At 40.7% G+C, this 25,686-nt stretch overlaps 1 protein-coding gene across 2 annotated transcripts in view; it reads right to left on the bottom strand.

Annotated features, from left to right (window-relative positions):
* Positions 1-669: 669 nt before the first annotated feature.
* The window catches only part of MCC (MCC regulator of WNT signaling pathway), a 138,076-nt gene continuing 113,059 nt past the window's right edge, over positions 670-25,686 (bottom strand). For both annotated transcript variants that reach the window (XM_084225840.1, XM_084225841.1), the window contains exons 13-17: positions 21,741-21,975; positions 15,710-15,916; positions 14,645-14,742; positions 5,267-5,389; positions 670-4,220 (exon numbers count right to left, since the gene is read on the bottom strand). In XM_084225840.1, the coding sequence (XP_084081966.1) occupies positions 4,040-4,220; positions 5,267-5,389; positions 14,645-14,742; positions 15,710-15,916; positions 21,741-21,975 (844 nt within the window). In that variant the 3' untranslated portion in view covers positions 670-4,039. The remainder of the gene's footprint in view (positions 4,221-5,266; positions 5,390-14,644; positions 14,743-15,709; positions 15,917-21,740; positions 21,976-25,686) is intronic.

Here is a 25,686-nt window from a genome sequence, read left to right on the forward strand (position 1 = left end):
ATATAAGGATTGCTGGTCATTGTGGAATGTGATGCCTCTGCTGCTGGTACAGGTTATTCTTTCACTGTAGAATGTTTTACGTGTTGCCTTAAGCCAGCAGTGATTATATCTCCTCTAGCCAGGTGTTACCAGGAGGAGAAGTTATTTTTTGAAGTCAGCTGTAAAGGTGGATGCCATTCAACACAATGGAAAAAAATTGTGTTAGACAAACAGAAGAAAGGAAGTATGTAAACTTCAATCAGTGCTTTTAGAATATTTATGAAATATTGAGTGTTTTGTTTCTTTTTGTTTTGGTCCATATAACTTGTTATTAAAAGAATTGGACGTGTGGTAACAGTTTCACACATGCCCTTCCATTTCCATAAAGTGCTCATTGAAGATGTAGAGGGCACTTATGGTTCCTGAGTCCATCTAAAACCTGTGACCAGATCTGAGTGCTTAACAACTTTTCATGGCTCTGTTAAGTGAACTTTAGTGACAATGTCAAACTATCTCTGTCAGTAACTTAGCTTGGAGATGAGGTATCTTTGTCTGCCAAGTCTTTAGGCAGTCCCATTCAACAGTAAGATGATAAGCCATGGTGAAACAACTCCCAAGGCAAAGAAACAGCATTAGAAATTTATTCAGAATATAAGAACATTTGTAAAATAAGTATTATAAATGCCTCTGTATAAATAAATGCAGTTTTTACAATTCTATATCAAATGAACACAAAATAGCTATTTTACAGCTGCTTTGAAACAAAAAGGTAGCAACACATTTAAAGCTAATTCAGTAAGGTGAAAAGTTTCTAAAGTTACAATGCATGGTGCAGTATACTGGGGAAGGAGAAAACTAACAAAACCAGTAGAACATGACATGAATGCAAACTTACATGTGCTTTGCAAAAGTTAACAGTACATTCAAGCTGGTGAAGATTTATACATAGAATTAGAAAAAAATTGAATTCTTTCTGAGCACTTTGTGAAATACAAAGTTTCATGCACTCTGGTGACTTAATGATTCATGAATGGACTTAGGTTGGCAAGAATCACCTTTTTTTCTTGCTTTGCAAATTTATTATTTCTGCCACAAGCTTTAAGAGAGTTAAGTTGGTGTAACTCACTGTGCACTGCACACTCAGGTATTTCTGGTGTGCTGGTACTTCAGAGTTGCATAAAAGGAGTTTAAGATATTTTGGCATTTTTTCTGAGGGTTGGTGCCATTTGAATGGGGTACACTGGAGCTGAAGCTGATTATCACTAATGAACAGTTTTCACAGTAACATTAAACCTGTGACCACTTCCCAGTTGATCCTTTCCAGTATGCTAACAAATGATGCAGTAGCTGCTTGCTGAGGCAAATAAATCAACTGGTGGTCTGGCAAACTATGGCTACTGCTGAGGCTGGATGGTACCAGTGCGGCTTTTTCATCTACAACCCTTATGGGGAAAAAATGGGAGTGGTTTACATTTACTGATGATTTATAATTCTAATGCACCTCTAGAGCACAGCTGGCACCGAAGTTTTGTGCTAAATGTAGATAAATAATCAGCAAATTGTCAGGTCTGGAAAAAACACTGAGGCTGCAGCTTTTTATGCTTCTGTGTAAGAGTATGTGAATTTTTTAATGGAAGAAACTCTTCTGTGTGAGGGCACTGAGACAATGGCCCAGGTTGTCCATGGTTGCCTAGGCTGAGGAGTTGTGGCTGCCCCATCCCTGGACTGTCCAAGGCCAGGCAGGATGGGGCTTGGAGCAACCTGGCCCAGTGGGAGATGTCCCTGCCCACAGAAAGGGATTGTAACAAGATTATTTTTAGGGTCCTTTCCAACCCAAACCATTCTGTAGTTCCATTAATCTAAATAGGGGAAAAAAATGCGCGCTAAGAGACAGCTCAGTGCAGTATGGTTCCTGTCCTCTCCAGTGAAAGGTATTTCACATGGACATTCTGAGGTGACCTCAAGTCACACAGGTGTTACAGACAAAAGTGTAACTGCATTTTTGCCACAGCACATGGTGGATACTTTCCTTTGTGATTCTTCAGAACAAGTGTGCTCAGCTACCACTGAAGCTGATGGCAAAACCCCGTGAGAAAACTGGGGCCAAAAAAGGGGAAACACCATAGAGAGCTGCTAAGCAGAACCACAGAGAGAAGAAATCAATGTGCCTCCTCCCTCAAGAGACTCATTTGCAATAATTTCTAGTCACATTATAAATTAAGAAGTGCAATTATTCTGAGAAAGAGGACTGATCAAAACCAGAACTTCACTACCTAAAAATTTTGAAATTGGCATTGTTTTAATTTGCTGTTGCAATCAACCACATGTGATGCTGGCTTTGTGGATGATGTACTAGACTCCAGAGAAGTAGGAATGACTACTCTAAGGACAGAAAACAACAGCAGCTACAGGTAGTAAGAGGTGGAAAACCAACTGCTACACTTCCAGATGTAACCAAGACGTAACAATAATGCCACATTCTGAAGACAAATTGCCACAACTGTGTTGTCTGACCTAACCAACAGTAGGCAAAAAGAGTCCTCTAAAATATTTCCTTAGTAATGGGAACTAGGAATGGGAGCTTAGTAATGGGAACTAGTAATGGGAGGAATAAATGAGAAAAGTTATCATAATTCTAGATACACTAGTAAAAAACTTGAGGTGCAACTCAACATGTAAAGCAGAAATGAAAGTATCTCCTGAAATCAGATTCACTGAAAATCAGCATGGAAAATGCAAAGCAGAGGCATAACACAGCAGCAGGCTAACACAGTGAAGGGACTATAGCTTGGCTTTTCAAAACACACATAAACCTTTTTTACGTACTCTGTCAAAAAAAAAAAAAAAGAAAAAAGAAGAAGAAAAAAAAAAGCTAATTCTGAATATAACAGGTGCTATGGCAGACTCCTGTATTTTCAACCCTACAGAAATCAACCTGATCCCCATGATTTGCTTAATGTTCATTAACCTAACAAGCCAAAATTTGCACTTCAGTTAGTTTGATAATACAGTAATACATGATTTAAACAAGAGAATGTTAGCAGTAACAAAAACTAACCTAAGAAAGCTGTAAGACTTCACCATTCACATTCTGTTTGTGGCTGGATATCCATACATCTAAACATCTATAATTTTGTGCCTATGTATTCAATATTAAACAGGTACGTTACTTAAGTACCTTTTTTTGGTTTAAAAAAAAATATAAAAAGAAGACATTCTACCTCTTGATCACAGTAAGCTGTAATAAGCACAACACACGTGACAAAAATGGCCCAGCTTCTTCAAGAAAACCTTGGATATAGTGTATATAGCAAGAAGAAACAACTTTTTCTACGAAGTAGTTGCACACACCATGCAATATAAATACCAGGAGGTCTTCTGTAATTTCTTACCCACCCTTGGCACAGACTGTATGGCATGGTGAAACCCACAGTCTTTGGCCCTCTTATGCACTGTAAGAATTACACTTTTTTCATAATTCTCAGAGATGCAACTATGCTTTCTTTTTTTCCCAAATCAACAGGAGTTTTCCTACCTGGCCTGCACTGTGAGCAGCAGAATTGCAAGCAGGGCGCAAAGAAAAAGCCAGCCAGGCTGTCATCCCCACTCCCCAGTGCCGGTTTGGTGGTGTAACCACAGCAGTGAGTCATGAGGGTACAGTCAGACTTGTGTGCAGAGAGAGCTCAGGGGCTGGGAAAACTTCCACATGATCTCCAAACTACCCAAATGAAAACCTCTTAACATGAATTATTCTGCTGTGTGACACTGTCACCCATGGGCGACAGTGGAAGAGAAGCTGTATGAATACAGACATAACAACACAGACAATGTACACAATTATAGCATGATAATTCAGGCACTGCCATTTTACATTATGAAACAGTCCTTAAGGTTAACACTTTTATTATCCCCATGATACCTCTCTGGGATCCCAGAGAAGGAGCTTTTAAGTTTTGTCAGCATTGACAATCAGAGCTTTTAACATTTGAAGCTACCTAAAAGTCAACCTCCAAAAGAAAGAAAGTTGTAATGGCACTAAGCATCCTTTAAAGAGATGCGCTTAAAGTGAAGTTTCATTGGTGTGTGGTCTGGAGTTCTCTTCTTCCAGTAAAGCTATTCTTTGTTTGAGCATTCTTACTTGGGTTTCATGTCTCTCCACCATGGCCATCATTTGTGATTCCAGTTTCTTCAGCTTATTTTGATGCTTTTTCTTTGCTTTTTCATAAGCTGCTACCAAGTTGCTGTTAAAAACACAAGGTATACAAGGTAATTCAAACAGGCTTGTTTCAGAGGAAGCGCTACAAAAAATCTACCCCTAAGTCCCACCTTCATGAAACTTCAAAGGCTGCGTACTGATCCCCTTCCCAAAATTTACCAGGGCTTTAAAATGGATTAGATCCAAACCTTTCTGATCCAGACCCAGATCAATGCTAATGTCTGTGTCTTTCCTGGGGGAAGCACACACTTTTCCAGTAAACTGATAAAGAAAACTAAACATGGTTCTAAGAGGCAGATGGAGGTTGCTGTTGATGACCTCTCATACCACTGTTTATGAGTCAAGATACCACAACATCAGATGTAATTTATAAAAACATTGCATGGCCAGAATCTGCTTAGAAAGTCAAGGAGTAATTTTGCATTTTTCATTTTAAAGAAGTAAGATTTACATTCAGAGGATGGCATCTTGTGCTAATTTGATAGCTGTTGAGTAGCTTCTGTGCCATCACCTCGACTGGGTTGGAAAGCTTGACATTGGTACTGCTTCTCACCACAAAAGCTTTTAAAGGCTTTTTTTTAAGGAAAACCACATTGCAAGTCAGAGGCTGCTTGCAGGAAGGGCAGCTGCCGTCCACCATATTCCTGGGCCATCCAAATACAGTACAAGAAAAATGCCCTGAGTGAGCAATGGCACTCAGGTGTGATTATCCAAGACAATTTATTAATGAAGAGGCTGGAGCCAAAGATAAGGGAGAAGTTAAAAACAAAGTAACAGATTCATAAATGTTTTTTTGTTTGCTTTTTAAATTGTGCAATCACTGGTAGTAACTCAATTGAGATTAACCTATTTCCCTGCTTTCTCTTCTTAACTATGTAGTTGTCAGTGGCCTACATGGGAGGTTTATACCTCCCCCTTCTCTAACTGCAACCCAGGAGTGTTGACATGTGGATGGAACCTGAGGGTCCCAAAACTTCTCATTAAGGTAAGTGGAATATTAGTGTTTTACAAGAACACTAATATAAACCAAAAATAAACCAGTAGTGTATTCATCTGCTGGTAGATCCTTACCTGTTTGCCCTTTTAAGGTCATTAACAAATTCTGCAGACTGCTGATGTCTGATTTCACTGCTCTTTGTGAGTCTCTCCAAAGCACTCACTAACTCCTGCACTCTTGCTTTCAGTTTCTTCTCCCTGGATCAGGAGAAAAAGAGGTAGAAAACTATTTTCAAAACAGAAATAGTACTTTAGCTTGGAAGTGTATCAACAATTGTCCCGTGCTGGGCTGGCATGCTGCAAATATTTTCCGTACTATTACTAGGATAATACAAGAGGTAGTTTTTACATTAAACTTTTCCAAAGACTGGTATTTATAACATTCACCATTTTGGAATTCAGGATCAGAGAAAGAGCAGACAAAAGGCTAAACTAACTTCTCTGGTAGGTCACGATGCTGTATGCATTGAGTCACACTAAGACGAAGATACATAAGTAGCTAATATCCGTACTTACTTACCAACTCCAAACCAAAATCTAATTACATGAAGTGTGACAAAATGGAAATAAAGTATCTTATAACATTTTCACATTACAAGTATCTCTATGAGGGGAAAAAAAGTGAACAAGATAGACGTTCTGGGCAGGAGCAAGCATTACAGCTGGACTAAACTGGGTTTAAAAAGCATTCCCAGGTAAGCACGTGGCATGAGGCAGGTGCTTCTTCATGGGGAGCTCCCTGCTCCAGAGCTGATGGCTGATGCCTGCTCAGCCCACTCACATGGGACTGTTCCAGGAGCTTTTCTCTGTGACCCAAACTCTGCACAGATAGCCCAGAGGAAAAAAAAAAAGTAAGATTTAGAATGGAGTTAAAAAAAAAAAAATTAAAAAGTGTTTTAAGAATGACATGGAGCTGGGCTCAACCAGGACACAGACTTTGCAGCATCAAATCTGACATGTGGGAATTTTGTATGTTTACAAGGAGTCTGTGCTTTGCTGCTAGAACCACTCTACAGTGATCCACCTCTCCCTCCTGCTTCGTTGCAGTGCTGCTACATGAGTACACTTGTTTTAACCTCAATAACAAGACAACTGCCAGCTCCCATATAAGCCCGACGGGAATGAATACTCTGAAGTTTGTGCAAGCTTCCCCAGCTCTGCAGAGACCACAGGGATCCTCCTGGTATCCCAGCTCAGCAGCCTGCAGTTCCCAGGAAGGCCTGGATATGGCAGCCTTTTATCACCGGCGAGAGGGACAGCGCCCAGCTCCAGCAGCAACAGAAAGGGCTTTCACAAAGTCATCTGGGGAAATATTCCAAGTTAGCAGTCTATCCCAACGGACTCCAGAGCTGGGTTACCAGCCAAATGAGGAAGGACATAAGAGGGCCCTTGTTGATGAAGAATCATCAGTATTCTTTGTATGTCCCTTCATTGAAGGAGCATGCCCTCTGCTTTCAAGTAACACAATCTTTCTCCCTCGCAGTTAGAAGTTCCCTGCCATCCATCCCAAATGTAAATTTTAATTTTAATATTCTATCTCAGCAGTCAGAAAGGCTCAGCACAGTCTACAGTCAAAATCTGTTTTCTGCAAAGAAAACAGGAAGAAAAAGAGCCAGGGCACAAACAAGAAAAGATCAGATGTGGCACAGGCCAGACCTAATGCATTTGTGGCACTGCACTACTGAGGTGACAGAAAGGAGTAGGGTAAATTTGGTGCCTCTCTGCTTCTTTGGTTGCTACATCCAGAGGCTGTGGGGAAGGCTCAGTAGCACCATTTCCAGCATGATGACCTAGTGTGAACAGCAAGTCCAGCGGAATAAACATGCACAGTGTTTAGACGGGCACAGAAATCTCAAAATTGTGTGAGGTTGATTTAACATCATGTCCAAGAAAAGGTGTTGCTGTGGAAACGCTGCACACAGTCCCATGTGAAAGAGCTCTGTAGAGCCAAAGTTCGCTGCAGCTAAACTCCTTCACACACACCTGGTGTAACAAGAGCTGCATGGAAAAGGAACACAGTAGAAAGACTTTGAGAAACTTTTCATGCATGGTAAAGTTCGGTTGCTATGGTGACTGTTACCTGATAAAACAATGATATCACCCTTTGTTTTTCACTCACACCTTTCAATCAGCCCTGTTCAGCCTGAACTCAGCTAAACATCAAGACGTATTTCTTTACATTTGGTCTAAAACATCCTGGTCTTGATGCTTGTCAAAGACACAGAGCCAGCAGAATGGCAAGCACCCTCTTCAAGCTATTTAAACAACTTTCAGATGCCAGTTCTGAACCTTCTGAACCAGGAAACAGTGGATAATACTTCAGATCTATAGATGACCCAAATTTACACTGGCACCAGTAAAATACATATATATCTTTTGGCTTTTCATGATGTCTTGAAGTCAGTGAAACAGCACGAGATAGTACCCACTCAACCTTAATCTCATGGAAAGCAACTGGTGCTTTGATTGCATGTGCTGAAATATTTCAAAAATCTGAAAAAAACAACACATAGGGATCTACTTTTGCACCCTTTTACAATTTTAAAACTGTGTATTTAAATATCTTTACTTCAAGAGACATTCCATAGAACAAGTCACACCTGAGAAGCCAGGCACAGCAGCAACAGCAAATGCAGAGCAAACACCTTGGTTTTCTCCGCGAAATGAAGATGCAGGGTTAATGACTATTACACAGTAAACATGTAAGGTTTTCCTGTGATCTGAAGGCATGGCTCACTTCCAACATAAGGGCTCCCTGCTGCTGAGAAGTCAGCTGGGGAAATCCCTGACTGCTCCCTTTCCAAGGAAAAGCTCAGAATGAGTGTATTCAAGGCCTACAGCCTACAACATCAGCTAAAAACACTATTTTCAGTGAAATACCTAATATGTTGGTAATTAAGGCTTTTGTTTGGTATTTCCACAATCGAATCAGCACTCAGTGGGCAGTTGCATAGCGGTTTTCAAGGGTTTTTTGTTTCAGGATGGCTGAATAGGAAGGGGCTAACTGGGGTTCTCTGGTTTCAATGTTACCAATTTGGAGAGTGGGGAATTCTGCCAGGGCCATAAAGGAAACTGTTTCTGTCAATTTGACCTCCACACACTGACACCATGTTTCGCACACGGTAATGTAAGCAAGGTCATGAGCACCTTGTATTTTCCCTCCTGTCTGGGCTTCCCCAGACACGTGCTAGAAGTCTTCCCAGATTTTCCTGCTCTTGCTGATTTCATTGAAAATTCTCCAGTGCTACAAACAGGAAGCTGCTCTTCTCTGGCATGCAGGAAGTTGATTTTTCTGCCCCTGGCTTGGAGTGCACCCAGCTAGCTCCCCTTCTTGTGAAAGCTACCACCCGTCTGCCCTGGGGTCAAGAGCACCACAGCTCTTTCCAAATCTGAAGCAGCAGAGGAACAATGAGCTCCCTCCAAATGAAGAGGTGAGAAACTTTCCCGCAGCCAGGCAGGGAACTCTTGCCATCCCTAGGGCACATCTTCTTACCCATCAAAAGAGATCTGCTGTGGGCAGATCCCTTCAAATCCTGGCTCCTCCTGAGGAGTGCGATGACCAGGCTCAGCCCAGCACCTGCCCCTGAGCTCTGCAGGCAGAGCCCCACACCTCTGCCCCACACCTCTGCAGGACCAGCAGCAACCAGCCCAGGGGGACAGAGAATTCCTGGCAGAGGTATCCATGCTGGAAGAGCAGCCCCAGGCCACGGAGGGGGGTGGGGGAGGGAGGGAAGGCACCTCCATAGCTATCTCTGAAGCCTCTACTTTGAAGGGAAGGTACCTCCTATTCCACACTCCACTCCACTCCTACTCCTTCCCTGATATCCTCCTGTTGTAGTGAACGCAGCACCATCCCTCACTCCCCTCTCTGACTTTTCCAGTTGAACAGGATGACACATGATTGTTTTTCCTAGGCATTTGACTCCTCTCCTCTCAGGAGATAACAGCTGGACATTTAAAAGGAATGCAGATAAATTCTCTCTTCATCAGCAGTCTAAACTAACAGCTTACATCAGGCTGGCATGCAGAATCCCCACGCTAATTCGAATGCATGCTTGCCTCATTGGTCTGGCTTGGCCTGCTAAGGGAAACAACCAGAATATAATAAATTTTTTAAAGAGGCAACAAAGCAACACTACACAAAAGCCAAGAGAAGCACCCTCTTCAAATGCCATGTCTTCCTGGCTCACCTGCTGAAGCACCACCTGTGCTTGCCAGCTATCTGTGCAGAGGGGCCTTCCCCGACTGCAGAGGTGACAGAGGGTGCTTCAAAAATCACTTTGCTGGTGTAAAATACTGTACTGCTTTTTTTGCTGATTGCCAGGATGCTCAGAACAGATCTCAAAAAACAGACAGTACCACAGGCATGTGTTACACCACCTGCAGTGGGGAGACAGGCCAGGTGTGGTCCTGAAGCAACATACTGGCAGCAAAAAGGGAGAACAGCCCTGGAGGGAGGCAGCAGCACTCACTGCTCAAACCTCCCACCCAGCTTTGTCAGCCCAGCCTGGAAGCTCTCCAGGCCTGGAGCTATTTGGAGCTCCCTGTGATGATTACATCGAAGTGCATAGCAGCTCAGCAGTTCAGATAACCACAGGGTGGTAAGAACAACTTACCATGTCAAAAATGGAGAAAAAGACAAATCATGGCTGTCTTCGAGGCATATGGTACGAATAGTTACTCATGGTGCCTTCTAAGCAATCTGTCCCTGATATCACCATGAGTCACTTCTCTTCTTGTGAGAAGGTTTCTCTTAGTGGGACTCTCCAGAGGGATTTCCAGAGACAGGCCATGCCTTCTGAGAAGTCCCCGGAAGCCAAGGGGAAATCACAGCAGGATACTGCACAGTCACAAAAAAGAGACATTTCTGAAATTTTCGATGACTGCAAGCCATACTAGTGTCTGGCTTTCAAATGCCTCAGAATTGCTTATCTCCTCATTTAATTGATGTGGTAATTGGAGAACAGAAATAAGCAAACACCCACAGAAAGCAGTCGAAGATGCATCAGTAAGCCCAGAACACAAACCTCTGTCTCTCTCCCCCTACTTTTACCTACTGCATATTTGTCCTGTACCTTGGTCAAAGAAAAGTCTAAGAGTAATTTTAAATATGAATGGTTATGATGTGTTTTAGGCATCTCTATTTCCATTTCTGAGACAGCCTTATTGCGCTCAGCATAGGCCTGAATTTCAATGATGAAATTTATTGACTGCTGCTATCATGAAACTAAGGTCAGCCCTTGAAAATATGCAAGGTTTACATGCCATCACACGGAGTGTATGGAAATTTAAAATAAAGGAAGGTGGCATGATTTCTCTGTCACTGACATCGTGTCAGGAAGTAGTCACTGCCATGCCTTGGCCCAGTTTTTTATTGAAATGTTTGCTCTCTGAGAAGAAGTTTGACACCAAACACAGTTGTGGTCTTCAGACAGTGATAAGGATGTAAGAGTGCAACAAACATTGTACTGTCTCCATAGACACCAGGAAATTATGGCAATAATTTCCTGTCTTACTAGAAATACCTGCAGCTTCCACTCCAGAGAGGTGGGACCACAGCTCTGTGCAAAATGTACCTTTTGTTAACAGAAGAAGAGCTCTTTGCCAGTTGACTGATAACTACTCATTTCCTCTCTCCACAGTGACTTCACAATTAGTAGCATCACTCACTATCTCTTAGTTTAGAAGTCATCAGGCATATTAAATATAAAGCTCCTATGCAGTGTTGCCAGATGGAAAGTCACTCTTTTGTGAGGGAGATACAGAAACATGTCTAGACTGACACAATTCATGTAATCCTGCACAGCCATCGAGGATCACAATTATGTGCCAAATGATGATGCAGCTCAAGTCTGAACAGTCAGTCTACTTACAAAGTATTTTGCCTGCCATGGTCCTTGCCCAGTACCGCTAGATCCTTCCTGGCCAAGCATTTTAATGATTTATAAATGATTCTCTAAATGTATGAATAAGAAACAACCCTACACAAACAGAAAAGCTATCAGCAGCTGAAAATACAGCATAGACCACAGGAGGACCTCAACGATCAAAACATTTGTAGCAAGGCTTAGAGAGAGGAAAAGTTTCAGTCTTGCCAGCTTGGCCACTTTTCACAGAACGAAAGTAGAAGAAAATACCTTCTTAGTAGAAGAAAATATCAGTTCTATCATCACTATCATCAGCCTTCTAAAGCAGAATGGAATTCTTACTGCCTCCCTCCTGCCACCTGTAATGCATTTACCTGCACTAGAGCATAACCTGGTATGCAGACTGAGTTACAAACTCACGCAAGTCATGTACAGTGCTCCCTGCCCTGCCCCAGCAGAAGAGAAAAAAACAGCAAAGAAAGAGAACTCATCTAAGGTTTTCCCTCAGAGATTGCATCATGTGTCTGATTTTGGGGTATTCAACCAGATCCTGTCTTACAAAGCTGGTCTCTGGCACAATCATCAAGGTGTCAGCACCAGGCCATGAGGCTGCTGAGAACACATTTCTACCCTCCTAAGAGTAAGGTATTTCCTGCCAAGAACCTTGTTTATGGATATGTCAAACTCAAGAAAGAAGAGGCTTTGTGCCCATTAAAGCACTTCATCATTCCATTAAGAAAAGAGAGAGGGAAAACCAAAACTGTTAAAGGCTCTGGCCAAAAGTGTTTATGTTTGGCTGAAATAGGATATGTCTGAATTAGTGAGCTTAGCCTGCAACACCAGAAATTGGTGTAATAGATGTAGCTTTAACAGCATAGGACTTAAAGATAATTTATTTTTCTCCCAGTTAGCATAGTGACCATGTAAAAGACAAGTGAATTCTGTAAAAAGCCAGTAACAGGGGTTTTAATGCTGAGCACTACTAGGAAATCCTGAGTTGTTCTAGAACAAATACGTTATGACACAATAGATGAAGAACTGCTTCTGCCTTGAATTTCTGCTGATGGGCACCACCAACAAAAGTTTCACAACATGCTACTGGATTTCAGATTTATGAAAATATCCACATCTGCAGAGAGAAGCCAGCCTGGCTCTGTGAATGAGATTGTTCTGCTGCATGGCCATTTGCAGACAATGAGCAAATAAACGCTTCCAAACTACACCAAAACCCAAACCATAACTATGTCCTGCTGTTTTATTTGGATTTCAGTCTGTTTCAATTAACTGAGAAGAACCTGACAATTTAACAGCAACAGAAGGACAGAATGGAAAAGTAGCAGGGGGGGAGCAGCCAGAGCTTTAGTCTCTGTAATGATGTGAGGAGGAGACAGGAAGCCAGGCTGCTGATTGATATCAAAAGCTCTGATAAACAGACTCGAAACCCAATGGATTTCTGCCCTATCCTTGCAACTGTTGTACCCTGAAGCAGTGTTTACTGCCTGGAGAAACAACAGGGGGGACCAATTGCTGGAGGTATGCACCAATTGTAATCAGTCCTGAAACACTCCTGAATGCTGGCATTTAAATACTGCCTCTGGACCACAGAGCATGATATGTATGCACTTGTTTCACATTCTCCCCCACCTCCACCCTTCAGCAAACACAGCTACTGGGACTCATACCTTAAATTTTGTATTCTGGTCCTACTTCCTTGGCGAGGTGAGGAGGATGCACTCACAGAGGAGAAAGGACTTTGACAATTTTTAGAATTCTTTCATGGGTTTGTGATAGACTAAATATCACTGTGATATTTGAGGACCCATATGTCCAGAACAGCAGTTAGGGACTTCTGGTATTTCTAGCATAGCTGTGGCTAAAGGTTGCAGTAAGCTTTCTCCATGTGCTAGACAGACCTTCAACTGACTTGCAGAGACAAGACTTCAGGGTAAGGAGAGCTAAGCATTCAGCCTGATCTGGCTTGCACACTGATTAGGGAGAAAAATACCCTGTCCACACAGCTTGCAGGAACTGTGCTTGAGCCCCACTTGCAGCAGCAATCACATTTAGCACAGCCGTATTTCCATTACACAGAGAGCCTTCACAATTTATGTACAGTTTAATCCGATTATTTTTCTTCTCCATTTCTGCCTGACGAACTGTACTTGTGAGGCTCTTGGCTGGAAATCCATGCTAATCAACTTAAGGCCTAGTAGATAAAGCAAAGTTGTTTTCTCTGTGTTGTCAGCAAACTACATTTCATGACTATACTCAAACGTCTCTTAACTAAGGTCATTGGCATCTTCTGAAAATCCAGGAACAAATAACAGGAGCCGGAAGAGCAGCAGCTTGAGTGAAGGGAGAAAATGCTGGTGGGGCAGCTCACACCAGTGAGCAATGTGGGGGATACAGGGGAGGCCAATGGCTCTCTGCAATGTTTATGTGAATTACTTTGCTGATGGGTTTCATCCGCCCCCGCACAAATGACAGTTTTTATTATTTTACCCACAGAATTTTGTTCCCTGCATCATGCAAACTAAGTACTCAGCAACTGCCAGACTACTAAGCAAATGGTATGAGATGTATTGACTCTGCAGTCATGAAATGATCTTACATTTTCACGTAATGCCTTTCAGTGTGTCTCTAGGCACATCACACGTTGCACCTATGAAAAAAAGCACCTCAGGAATGAAATACCACAGATGTCTGAAAGGACATTTCACCATCAAAGAAGGTGCAAACACCAGTAAAGCAAGACACACTCTTCCCAGCCAAAATTCTTAGTGTCATTTTGGACAGATTCTAAATATAAGAACCAGATTAGATACCAGACAGCCATTTCTTGGTAAAGGTGGAAACAAGTATTGAAACCATTATTGAAACTATGAATTTCTTTCTCATTAAGCTTACCACATAGCTGGTGAAGGAAAAACTGCTGTACAAACAAATATCTAGCTAATGTATAACTGTACTGAAAGCTTAGGCTTAAGACCTGGCTGTTGATAAAAGCTGTTTGTCAAGACATCAATTTTCTTTCCCATTGGAAAGCTAATGCCTCACACAATGTCATTTGTAATTGAACTGTGGCTCCACTTACATGCTCAGGAGGCAAATGGAGCATCTGAGTCATCAAAATGCCTGCAATTCCCACTCCTGTAACTCCTACCCAAATTCTAACCTGTGGCCAACCTTCTTTACCAAGGATCACACTTCAAATCCTGTCTTTACTACGCATTTTGTTTACACACACAAGAAATGTGCATGTCTGCACATTTATGAGACTGTTTTATGTCTCATTCTCTTGCCTCATAGTGGTCATTACTGCCATTTTGAGAGTTTCTTTGATTTCTAAAATTCAACTGAATTCTGGAGAACCTCAAGGAGAATAGAGTTGAGCACCACATGAAAGCAGCTAAAGAACAGCAGGAGAGAGGGGAAAATTAGAAGGACTTTGATAGTTCTCCTTCTCACAGGACAAATCTGTGATCACTCTTCAAACCACTTGAGGGTTAGGGTGAAGGCTCAGAAATAAACCTTTCCCTGGAACTACAGGACAAGTCCTGACCCTGGTGAGGGAAGCTGTGCTTACCTCCTCAGTGCATTTGTCAGCTCAGCAGTCAGTTCACTCTCATTGTAAGGTCTCAGCTCAGCAAGTGTTAGCGGTGTTGCAGTGCCATCACTACATTCCTGACATGGGAGGAAAAGCCACCTGATTAGAAATTACTGACCATCTTAATGGGAAAATTATGAAAGCCTCTTAGTTCACAGGTACTTTTAAAATGAAGGTGACATGGACAACACAATGCTACAGCAACATGGCAGGGTATCATCATACCAAGAAATGGACTAAACAGATCAATACTTCACAAATGTCTCTAAATGTTTTTTAAGCCACCACAGCTCACTGACTTGCAGAATTCTGCTACTCTGTGCAAAAATGCCACTGCCTTCTTATATTTCTTTTGACACTACACATGAAACAAAGAGGCATTGGGATCAAGAAATTCAGATGATGTATTGCCAGGAACAAGTAAGTAAGAAATTATGCCTTGATTTTTGTTTTTAAACACATTATTGACATTTTCTGGGGACACAGCACTAAAATAAGACAAAGTTTTCCAAGGTATTTATTTCTTAATGCAAATTTTTACTGCAAATGCAGAAATCAGTTTATTCTGCATTATTTTGCATTAAGGGGAGAAGAGTCTTCATTCTCAAATTATTACAATCTGACTTGGAGAAAGATTGTCATTACAATGCTCTAAATGCTGCACAAAAGTGAGCGCTAATGTTGTCATATTTTATGTTTATGGGAGAATGGCATTTTGCTTAGACTCCCTTCCAGTGTTTCCAGTGAGTGGCAACAGGCAAAACACATGCTCAACCACAGCAACTTGTATGTCTGGCAGGACTGGCCTTGTGGTAGTCCTCAAACACCCTTATTTTAGGCCATCCCTAACACCAATTCTGCAAAGGAATTGCAGAATTGTTCCTTCCACAGCATGGAAGGAACCACCTCACAACTGGGGAAGAGAGAAAAGATCTGCATATAGACAAAATAAGAGCATGATTAACGTGCTGAAGACTGCAGTAGGGATGGGAAAGGTTTAATTAATCTTGTTTACAACTTTGAAAATGTAGCTTGACTCCCAACCTTGCCCAGTTTGTCTCTGCTTCCGCTGCTGGTTGAGCTGAGAGACCTCATTCTCTGCTCTTTTTGTTCTTCCACTTCAGATTTCAAGTGCTCAATATGGACAAGGTAGGCCTGCTCCTGGGCCTCTCGAGTGCTCAGCTTCAATTCCAAAGCCTTCTTCTCCTTCTCCAGCAGGTAAAGCTGTGCCTTCAGCTCTGCCATCTCTTCCTGTTGAAGAAACATTGTATTATTGCATGCTGCTTTATGGGACTAGGTACCTAAGGAAAGATGAAGTTAAACAAGACTTTCATCAACTCTTATAACGTAAGTGCTCTTTTCATTGAGAAAACTATCAACATCCAGATGACTTTTTATATTCACATTGCATATCTGCCAAAACTTGTATATCTTCAGTCTGTGTGTGATGAGCTGGTCCACCCCTTTATTATCTTCTGGAATAAGCTCAGAAGCAAAATTAGAATTAGACTCTCAGAGATCTGAGAGAATTGCCACAGCTGCTGAAATTTCTCTGGTTCTACTTTGTCCTTCAGAGACCACTGTCTTAAAAGCAGAACTGTATGACTTCCAAACATCTCCCTAAAAGCAAGATTTCAGTTTCTTATAAATATACAAGAATTAATCTCATTACAGTGGAAGGGGTTTGAGAGACCAGGACCTATTCCTGCCTTGTAATACCAGCCTCTGTGATAAAATGAGTTATGTCAAAAAGAGCAACTGACTACGGCACCATCAGATGTCCATTTATAATTTTCCTCCCCTAGGTGACCAGAATTCCAAGTATACACAACTTGAGTTTGACAGAAAAATGCACTCATTTATTTTCTTCCCTAAATACAATCCTCAGAGGATGGACACTGGTACTTGATAGAAAGAAGCTCAATTCTGAGACCTCCTTCTTGCTTCTGACTGGGCTGTCACCTATTGCAACACAACGTCTGCTGCCTGGGGACAGACCTCATTTTAACATCTGTCTGACAGTGGCTGGGCAGAAGTTTAAGAGCAGGGTGTGAGTGCAATGACCCTTCTTTGAGACATGCTCCAAAACTCCAGTGAAAAGCAAATGATGGGTTATTCCTGAACCAGAAGGCTCTTTGCGATTAACACTTTGGAAATGTTTCTTGTACAAAATGCCTAGTTATTTTCTATACCCAGAAAAACCCAATATCCACAAAACCTTTAAAGAGATAGTACTAATACATAATTTACATTATGTGCTTAAAACCACCACTAAACAAACAAAAGACTGCCAAAACAAACAAACAAACAAACAAACAACACCCAAACCCCCAAAACCCAACCCAGAGTCATGTTTCCACTGTTTAGCTTGCCTTGCCCTAGGTCAATTAATGGGTGAATACTAAGTTCATGCAGACATTTTATGCATTACATTTCTCTTGTTCACTGTGTAAACACCTCTGAAAGACAGAAGTTTCTTGTTGTGTGGCCAGCCTAGGAATGAGTCACTATTTGTTAAAAAGAAAGAAAACCAAAAAAACCCACAAACCAACCGGAAAAGCCCCTAATCACAAAAATAACAGAGGTATCTTGCTTTATTGTTCAAAAATAATGCTGTCCATATTTTTGCCATTATTAACAAAGATTATACAAAAACAAATCTTTACACATATTTAGACAAACTTTTTATGTTGAAGGGCATCTAAATTCCTACCAAAAATTTGCTATCTGGATTGAGAGTAAGCAGTGCACGCAGGTGTATCACAGTTACAACAATCACTGGCTTATTCAGAACCATGCAAATCCCTATCTTAAAAACCCTGAGGGGCTTGGAAAGGTTTGTATGAGCTTTAAAGTCACTGATTTATTCATCTGCTTGTTTGTGAACTGAAGGTTAGAAGCACAACCAGTTTCATTCTATGTGGTTTACACAAATTTAGTTGTTAGGCAAACTTACCATTAATTGCCTCTGTCAACAGTAAAAAATGTAAATAATACTGATAAATAATGATGGGGAAATTTGTTATAGAAGTTGAACTGGATGGTCTGATATACTCAAGTGTATGCATTTTAACTTCTTAAGCCTTTACTTCTAAAGCCACTAATCTACTTAGCCTTCTTAGTGAAGGTTGAGAAGTAATTTGAGCAGAGTATTTTGACACTTGTATGAATAAAATATATTTTCAGCTGTCTGTATGGGATGGTCATGACAAGATCTTTCCTGGCTAGAGGATGAAGCTAGGCAAATTCAGCCCAGAAATAAGGGACATCTATTTCCTAAAATAAAAAGGTGAATTTTTCCACTACAACAATGAATCTGTGGAACAGGCTCTTATAATTTAACTTATTTTGTTTTCATAAATATTCATTACTTTTTTATTTTATCCAAGCTCAAAATATATTTGAGTATCAATGTCTAACTCCTTTGTTTATGAAGACAGTAAGCTCAGATCATCACATATGAATTCAGCAGTTTGCATCCTGTCCCAGAAGACATATCACGCACCTCCCATATGTTACTTTTCTCATGTCAAAACAATGTGACTTGGAGGTAAAGAAGTAAAAACAAAGCAGGGGTAAAGTTAAAAAGTTTGTGTCAGCCAGTGTCTTACAGAGGCTCACAGAGAAGGAACAGGAGGAAATGGAAAGATGGTTAAAAATTCAAACTGCAGTTGAGGATTGTGGTATGGACCCATGCAATGTGTGAGGCAGAGTGCCAGCAGCCATTTTGGGAAAATTCAAGTAGTTCAGGTTTACTTAGAGAGCCAATACGCAGCAATTTTTTCCATGAAAATATGTTTTCTAACGACTGCATCTAAATTTAACTGAAATGACAGTGACACCTTCATATATTTACTACTTCCCTTTTCTTCCAGCTACAGGTTGCTTTGAAGCATTTTTGCTGTTTAACACACTTGCATCTTCAGAATGTGAGCACAAGTGGCATTCACTAAATGAAACCCTGAAGGAGGAGATAGCAAGTGTCCCTGTTCTAGGGGATTGCAAAAGACTTAAGACAATCCATGTAAATTCACAAGCTTCAGGTTTCAAATCCAACAGTTATTTTGGGACTAATGAATTTAATATTGAGGGATATTTTGTACTTACAGTCATACTATAATCCTGGTTTTGGGCAAAAACTTCAATGAAAATTAAAAACTTATAATTCAAAATAATCAGAAACACCATAGATTTCTCATAATCAAAATTTGTATTTGATTTAGTCACGTAGGACTCTAATGTGGCAAGAAGTTTTTGAAATCACAAAAAGTCATGGAGAACCGCAGTAAACAAGGTGGGATGTACCAGCCTTCAGAATTAAAACAAACATCGCAGCAGATAAATGCCATGCTCTAGTTAACTGTATTTCACTACACAAATCTGTAAGAGCATGAATGGCTGTAACAAAGGTGGACAATAGAATTATTAACATTTTCCACCAAAGACTGTAGGCAAAGCACCATGAGCAACATAATCAACACCTGTACACAAAAGAGGAAAAATTATCAGTGTAGAAAGCTGAGACTTCTTATCTAGATTAAGTCCTTTGAAATGCAGAAAGGCTGTAAACCAAGAACTATTTACACCCATCAGAAGTAATCTCCTTGCTAACTGGGGCATGACAACAACTGACCTCAATGCAAGACTACTCAATGATGACAAACTGTGGACGAGAATGTATTTGAAACATGGTTAATTATTGCTTGAAGCAAAGAATTGAATTTTATAGGAGTACTGGCAGACCACTACGTCTTATGCTTTGGATCAGTAAAAAAATAATAAACAGGACAGCAGAGAAACAACCCTCACCCGCCTTTCTACTAAATAATGAAGAATTACTGTTGTAAAGGTATTTCAAACTGATGAGGTGATCAGTTTTTACTGGAAATCAGAAATGGAAGGTGACAAAAGATGTAGCAGAGATTCCAACAGAGAACCAAGTTTTAGGAAGATAGTAGGAGATTCTATGACCCAGCAAGGATGGGAAATCATCGAGTAGCTTGGTCCAGCTGTATCACCCTTGCTAAGAATGTAGAACGGAGAGAACAAATTAAAAATGCTAAACAATGAAGTCTTCTGCAGTCCATCTGCTTCAAGTTAAATAAAATACTGTAAGGAAACCTAAATTCTGTTTGTCTCAGAAGGAGGCAGATGTATATGCTGGTCTATGTAAGATACATGTTTCAAATAACTGATACAAAAAATATACTCAGAAAGCCAAAATGAGCACTGACCTTAGGTTCAACTCTGTGCTAGCCTGACAAACAGATGAGGAGGCCTAATGCAGACCCGAGCAACAACCATGGAAGCTGATAGGTAACACATGTGACAAATCACAAGTTTTCACAATTGAATTTTCACAATGTCTCTTTCAGAAACATAAGGCTTTCTTGCAGTTGTGAATTTCAGCAAAGTACAAGAAATTACAATGAATAACAGTATTGTCAGTTTGTATCTGTATTGCAAAGGGCTGAAGGTAAGTTCACACACCTATGCAAAATGTGTGTCTATTCTGTATGAGTTCCACACAAACCAATCAAGAAGAAAATGTTCTTTCAGAGGCAATTCCTCAGTGAAAACCCAACGTACTAAGTCCAGCCAAATGGATGCTGTGTGTCAAAAACAAGTTAGATGTCTGTTTTGTGAACAAAAGAATTACCAGCACACAAAAGTGTACCAAAAATTATGATATGCAACTGCTGGTGTTCCTGACAGTCAGGGAAGGCAAGGCCTCTATCTCACAACGGATACAGCTCCACAGTTCATCCTTACCTTTAAATTAAAATAAAATTAGGAAAATAAAGTAAGGTAAAATCGAAAAATAGAGGCAAGAATGGTGTACCAGAGATTTCAGGGAAGACCTGGATGCAAAAAAGGAAAAGGAAGTGTGATATCTGAAATACACATCTGATTATCTACCTCCTGTAACATCTTACAGTACATCTTGCATGCTTTAGTTGTGGAGAATATACTGCTATTGGTCACAATGTATTCAAACAAGTAACATAATTTTACATCTCCCAACCTCTAGCAAGCAATCTTTTCTGAACTGTGAATAATGAATGCATTATTGCAAAACTGTGTCTGTCATCATGGAAAAGCAGCACCATTAAGAACATAGTTATCATCACCAGGCTACCACTTAGCCAGAAAAAGCACATTTGATCAAAAATCTATAACTTTAGATTTTTGAAACTATCAGGATTTTCTGTCCCATTCAATACCATCACCTGACCTGTTAGTAATTAATTGGCTAAATTAGCACTTGCTAAAATGCAGAAGTTAAACTGAATCAAAACCAGACAATTCTGAATGCAGACATACACTTGTATTGCCTTTGATATGTTCCTATGTTTTAGTTCACCTCTAAAAATCAATACAGAAGACAGACTTAAAAAGATGTAAACTCTACACCTGGTCAGTAAAGATCAGCTTTTCTAGATCACATCTTAGGAGCTGGACATATAAACTGGGGTTTTCTCCAAAACTCTCTGTTAATGCAAGTCATTACACACCCTACCCTTTGCTCAGTCTCTGGACTGAGCTACAGATTGCAACACAGTGCCTAGAAGAGCTCAGGACCTGTGACCAACTGCCAGAGAGCATTAGAGATGACATCTGACAGACCATTCCTCCTCCCACACCAATATTAAAAGCAGCTGAATTTGTTCTGCTTCAGTTCACAAATATTCATGATGCACATTTGCAAGCTTGTAAGTAATGAACTATCTCTTGGGAAGTGCTGAATCATGTTTTTTTGTCATCCTTGAGCAATTCAGCTGCCATATCTCTCAGAAAGAGAGCATCTGGTTTGTCAAGAAGAGCATTCCAAGTTTACAGACACAGATGAAGTCCTCCTAATTCAGAACACAGATAGCTCATCACTGGTAATGCACTGTCTTCTGTTGCTTTCTGACTACTGGATTTTTACTGTCCAGATTATGTGTTTCAACAAAGTTACCCTTTATTACCCAGTGACCACTATCAAAGCCTCCCATGTGTGTGAATGAGCATGTTTTGTGACACAGAGGCATTGCCAGCAGAGCAGCTCCCCTCTTGGTTATGAATAAAATACCTTCATTGCCATGAGTTCCTGCATCAAGACTGCATTTTCCAGGTCCAGCCTCTGGTTGTCTCCACGTGGCTTAACATCATAACTAAGGGGATCAATGTGGATGCTTTCCAGCTCCAGCATTGTCAGTTTCACTGCTGCCCTGTCATTTTTCAGCTGCTGGATATAATCCTTCAGCCGCTGCTCATCTTCCTTTGTAAACTCCGTGTCACAACTGCTTGCGGTTGAGCTGGTAGTACTGGAAAGAGAAAGAATGGTATTAGAAAAAAATACATTTTAAATAAAATCTTAATTTTTACATCAAACGCACTCCCAATACTTCATCAACGCATCTGAGTCTTATTTGAAAGCTCATAGAAAGGACACAGATGAAGCATGGACACTGGACACTGCAATGTGAGGTGTGACAAATTCAGAAAAGAAATTATTTCCCTAAGCTGCACAAGAAAATTGAATAATGTGACAACTTCTCTGCAAAGCCAGATATTCACTGATGGCTAACCGAATTTCTTTATCTGAAAAGGGGTCTTCTGAAAAAAAGTGGTGGATTTTTTTTATTCAAAAAGGAAAAAAAAAAAGCTATTTAATACTTCTTAGCAATAACAGCACAGCAGGCTGCTCAGACACTGAGTCTTCATCTTCTTTGAGAAGAAGCATCTGCTAAAAAAAAGAATTAACCCAGACTTGATCTATCTCTGCTGATGACCACACCAGTTATCAACTCAGATTGTGTTGTTGATTCCTAAAAGTATCCTAAGGGATACTTTTAGGAATCAACCTAATGAAAAATCCACTGGAAGATGCCAGGAGAACCTTCAGTTCATGTGAAAGTGTACTCCTCAGCATTCCTTCAGGGCTAGAGTGATTTAAAACTAACCAATGGAGCAGCAGAAAGTCTAACAGAAAGTCACCATGAAAGACTTGGTGTATCTTCTGAACAAATGGGGGCCCATTACTCTGCCCCGTAAGTGTTTACACAGAAATTGCAGAAAGGGGTAATAATGTCATTAGAGCAATGGGGGCTGAGTGCTGCCTACCCACCTCCATGCATGCCAGTGCTGCAGGGGGCCCAGACTGACACAGCTGTAGCATTCCAGGGCTGAATATAGTTGCAATAACACTAAAAGGAAAATAAAATGCCTTGTTGTTTCTATAGCCTCACTCAAAGCTCCCTGCTGTCTCCTGAGGTCCTGTAATCAGCTGCCGGGTGAGGGATAAGTCATCCATTAACTGTGCCTGTCTGGAATGCTAGATGATCTCAGTTATCAGCAGGGGAATAAATCACTTTCTGTATCAAATTGCACTGCTGTTCAACATTTTTGTACTAAGAAAAAAACTCCTACCCACTAGATGGTGTGAGAGCCAGGATGATGTCCTGAAATATTACGCATGTGCAAAGGGGAAGCCTATCAAGATAGGCTTGATTTTTCTTTCCTTTGGTTCTACTTCAACTAAAGCTACATTGATTTTAAAGTGCTTCAAATAATTGCCCATCTTCCCACAAATTCCAAGCACAGCCTTGGAGAAGATAGCGAATCGACAGGTCTACCAAGATTTCTCCAAATCCTTCCCCCTCATGACATATTGTATTACAGCTCTTTACTACAGTTCTGTGTTGATTTCACATTATTTCACTCCTTTTCTGAGGGTCCCTGCCATAGTCAAAACAACTGTAGATTGGCCTTTGCTTTTGTTTTCATCCATTTCGTTCTGCAGTGGGGCTTAAGAACACAGTACCCATATACATAGAAACCCTTTCAGGCTGAAACAAATTTTTGTTCATACTATTTCTTGATTAGAAAATTATGAAACACTTACTAAATCCTGCTTTACTGAGCCTAAAGGCAACTTGATGAATTAGATATTTATATTTTTAAAAAATAGGATAGGCAATGTGAAAAGTACTTTATTCTGTACTGAAGTCATGTTGTTTCTTCCTCAGCACCCAAAAACTGCAGTTGCAGAGCTTTTCTGGATTAAATGTAGAACAGCTGTTGTTGAAGGAAGGAGAGCTTTAAAAGTCTTGGGGCACAAAGGCCTCATCTCAGTTTTTGCTTGAAAAGGAAAGAAAACCCAGCCCTCCTGCTGCAAATGAAACCTGAGCAAAAAAATGCGGAAAGTTTATTGTTACGTTGAGCTGGACCTCATACTCCATGCATATTCACAGATTTTGGCCCTTGAAGACCCACAGCTATGCACATATATGTTAGGGGAATGGAGTCCAAACTGAGGAAGGCAGTCTGGGCTGTTGCCAGTGATACTCAGGCTGCTTTTACTTCAGTCCTGGCTGCCTGCCTGCCTGTCTGCAGTTGAGCTGGCTCCTCTGGTGAATTGCTAGCAAGCTGCTCTTCTTCTCTAGAGTGGTTTGATATTTTTCTTTTTCCAGAAGTTGGAGGGAGCTCAGCAAGGAACTTATGTCTCAGCCAGCAGACAAGAGGACAAGAACCTTCAGCCCCCCCTGCATTCAGGAGCACATCCCCACCCAAAAGACTGGAAGCAGCTGGGGTGGAAGGGACAGAAACAGCACTGCAGTGTTTCTGATCTCCCCAGCAATTGTGCCAGTGTGCTTCCTCAGACAGCCCACTGAACAGCTCTCCACAGCCACAGTGCTGGTCCACTACTGCTCCCTTCAAGGGATGACAGCTGTTGAGCACTTCATCCTGAACTTCTTATATTGCTCTCCCTTCTGAACAGCAATCAGGACAAAGAAAAACATTTATAGTACAATACATCCATCCAAAAACCACAGGAAACTCTTGCAAAAGATGTGCAGTTTCTTATTTCTCAAGTGTTTAGGTAAGCACAGCGAAAGGATCACAGTTTCATCACAGCTGGAGGGAACACAACATATATCTGCCCATTCTCAGGGATGCTGTATGAGAACAAGAAATATTCTTCACACTTGTTTCATTCCCTGAGTCTTTTATGATGATGTCATGCCTGAGTGATGTCAATTTAATTTTCATATTCAGTTTTTGGAAAATATGTGGTCCAGTACAGTGTAATGTCAGTCTTGTTTGTTAGCATGAGTGTATGTGTATAACATGCTGTGGGTGGACATAAAAGAAGCTTTCAGCAGTGCTTCTCTGTGAGTAGTTTTTGCACACTACAAAAATTTATCCATAAAACCCTACATGAGCATCATTTTATCTGTTAAAAATCAAGCCAATAAATTAATATAATTGCAATTAAGCAATGGTGTGGATAATACAGTTGGTAGAACTGAGATTAACACTGTTGGAACTGAATACATAAACTTGCTTGAATACCTGCATACAACCTAATACTTTAAAGAATGCAGCTGATCCACAGTGCACATAGCCTAAACACCTTCTTACTAGCCAAACATTGTGGTTTGAGATCTGGAAGAGCACAATGCCAGTTTCTCTTCCTGAGAAACTAAAAAAATACCCCAATTGGGCAAAGAACAAACAACAACTAATACCAGAGCCTTTGGTGAACTGCCCTGCTTCCTTCTGAAACTGCTTCAGTCCAACAACAAAGTGTTATGCAGATAACACTGAGATACCTATTTAGACATTTCCAAATAACTTATTTGTACGCCTCAGCCAAGATAATCTTGTCTGTCACCAACTTATCTGAAACCTGAGATGGTTCTGATGACAGATATATTTCTACCGTTGACAGAGTTCAGATATTTTGTGACACTGCATAATACTGAAAAGAATTGTCTTTGCATATAAGGGACCCGATCTCTCCTGCCGTGAACCCAGATGTAAGGTTGGGCTTACTAGCACAGCAGGGAATAAAATACACCATTTTCAGACAGTGTTACAACTAGGCTTCTTCCCTTTTGTTGCCTTCCAAAGGTGCAATCAGTCAAACCTTGTTGGCAGTGTATGTTCTATACTTAGCCTCTGTCCATTTAAAATAATTATGACTTCCAACTACATTGCAAACCTATTTCTATTTTCAAAAACTGAATTGG

Source organism: Fringilla coelebs (genome assembly GCF_963513975.1).
Source record: "Fringilla coelebs genome assembly, chromosome: Z".
Taxonomy (NCBI): domain Eukaryota; kingdom Metazoa; phylum Chordata; class Aves; order Passeriformes; family Fringillidae; genus Fringilla; species Fringilla coelebs.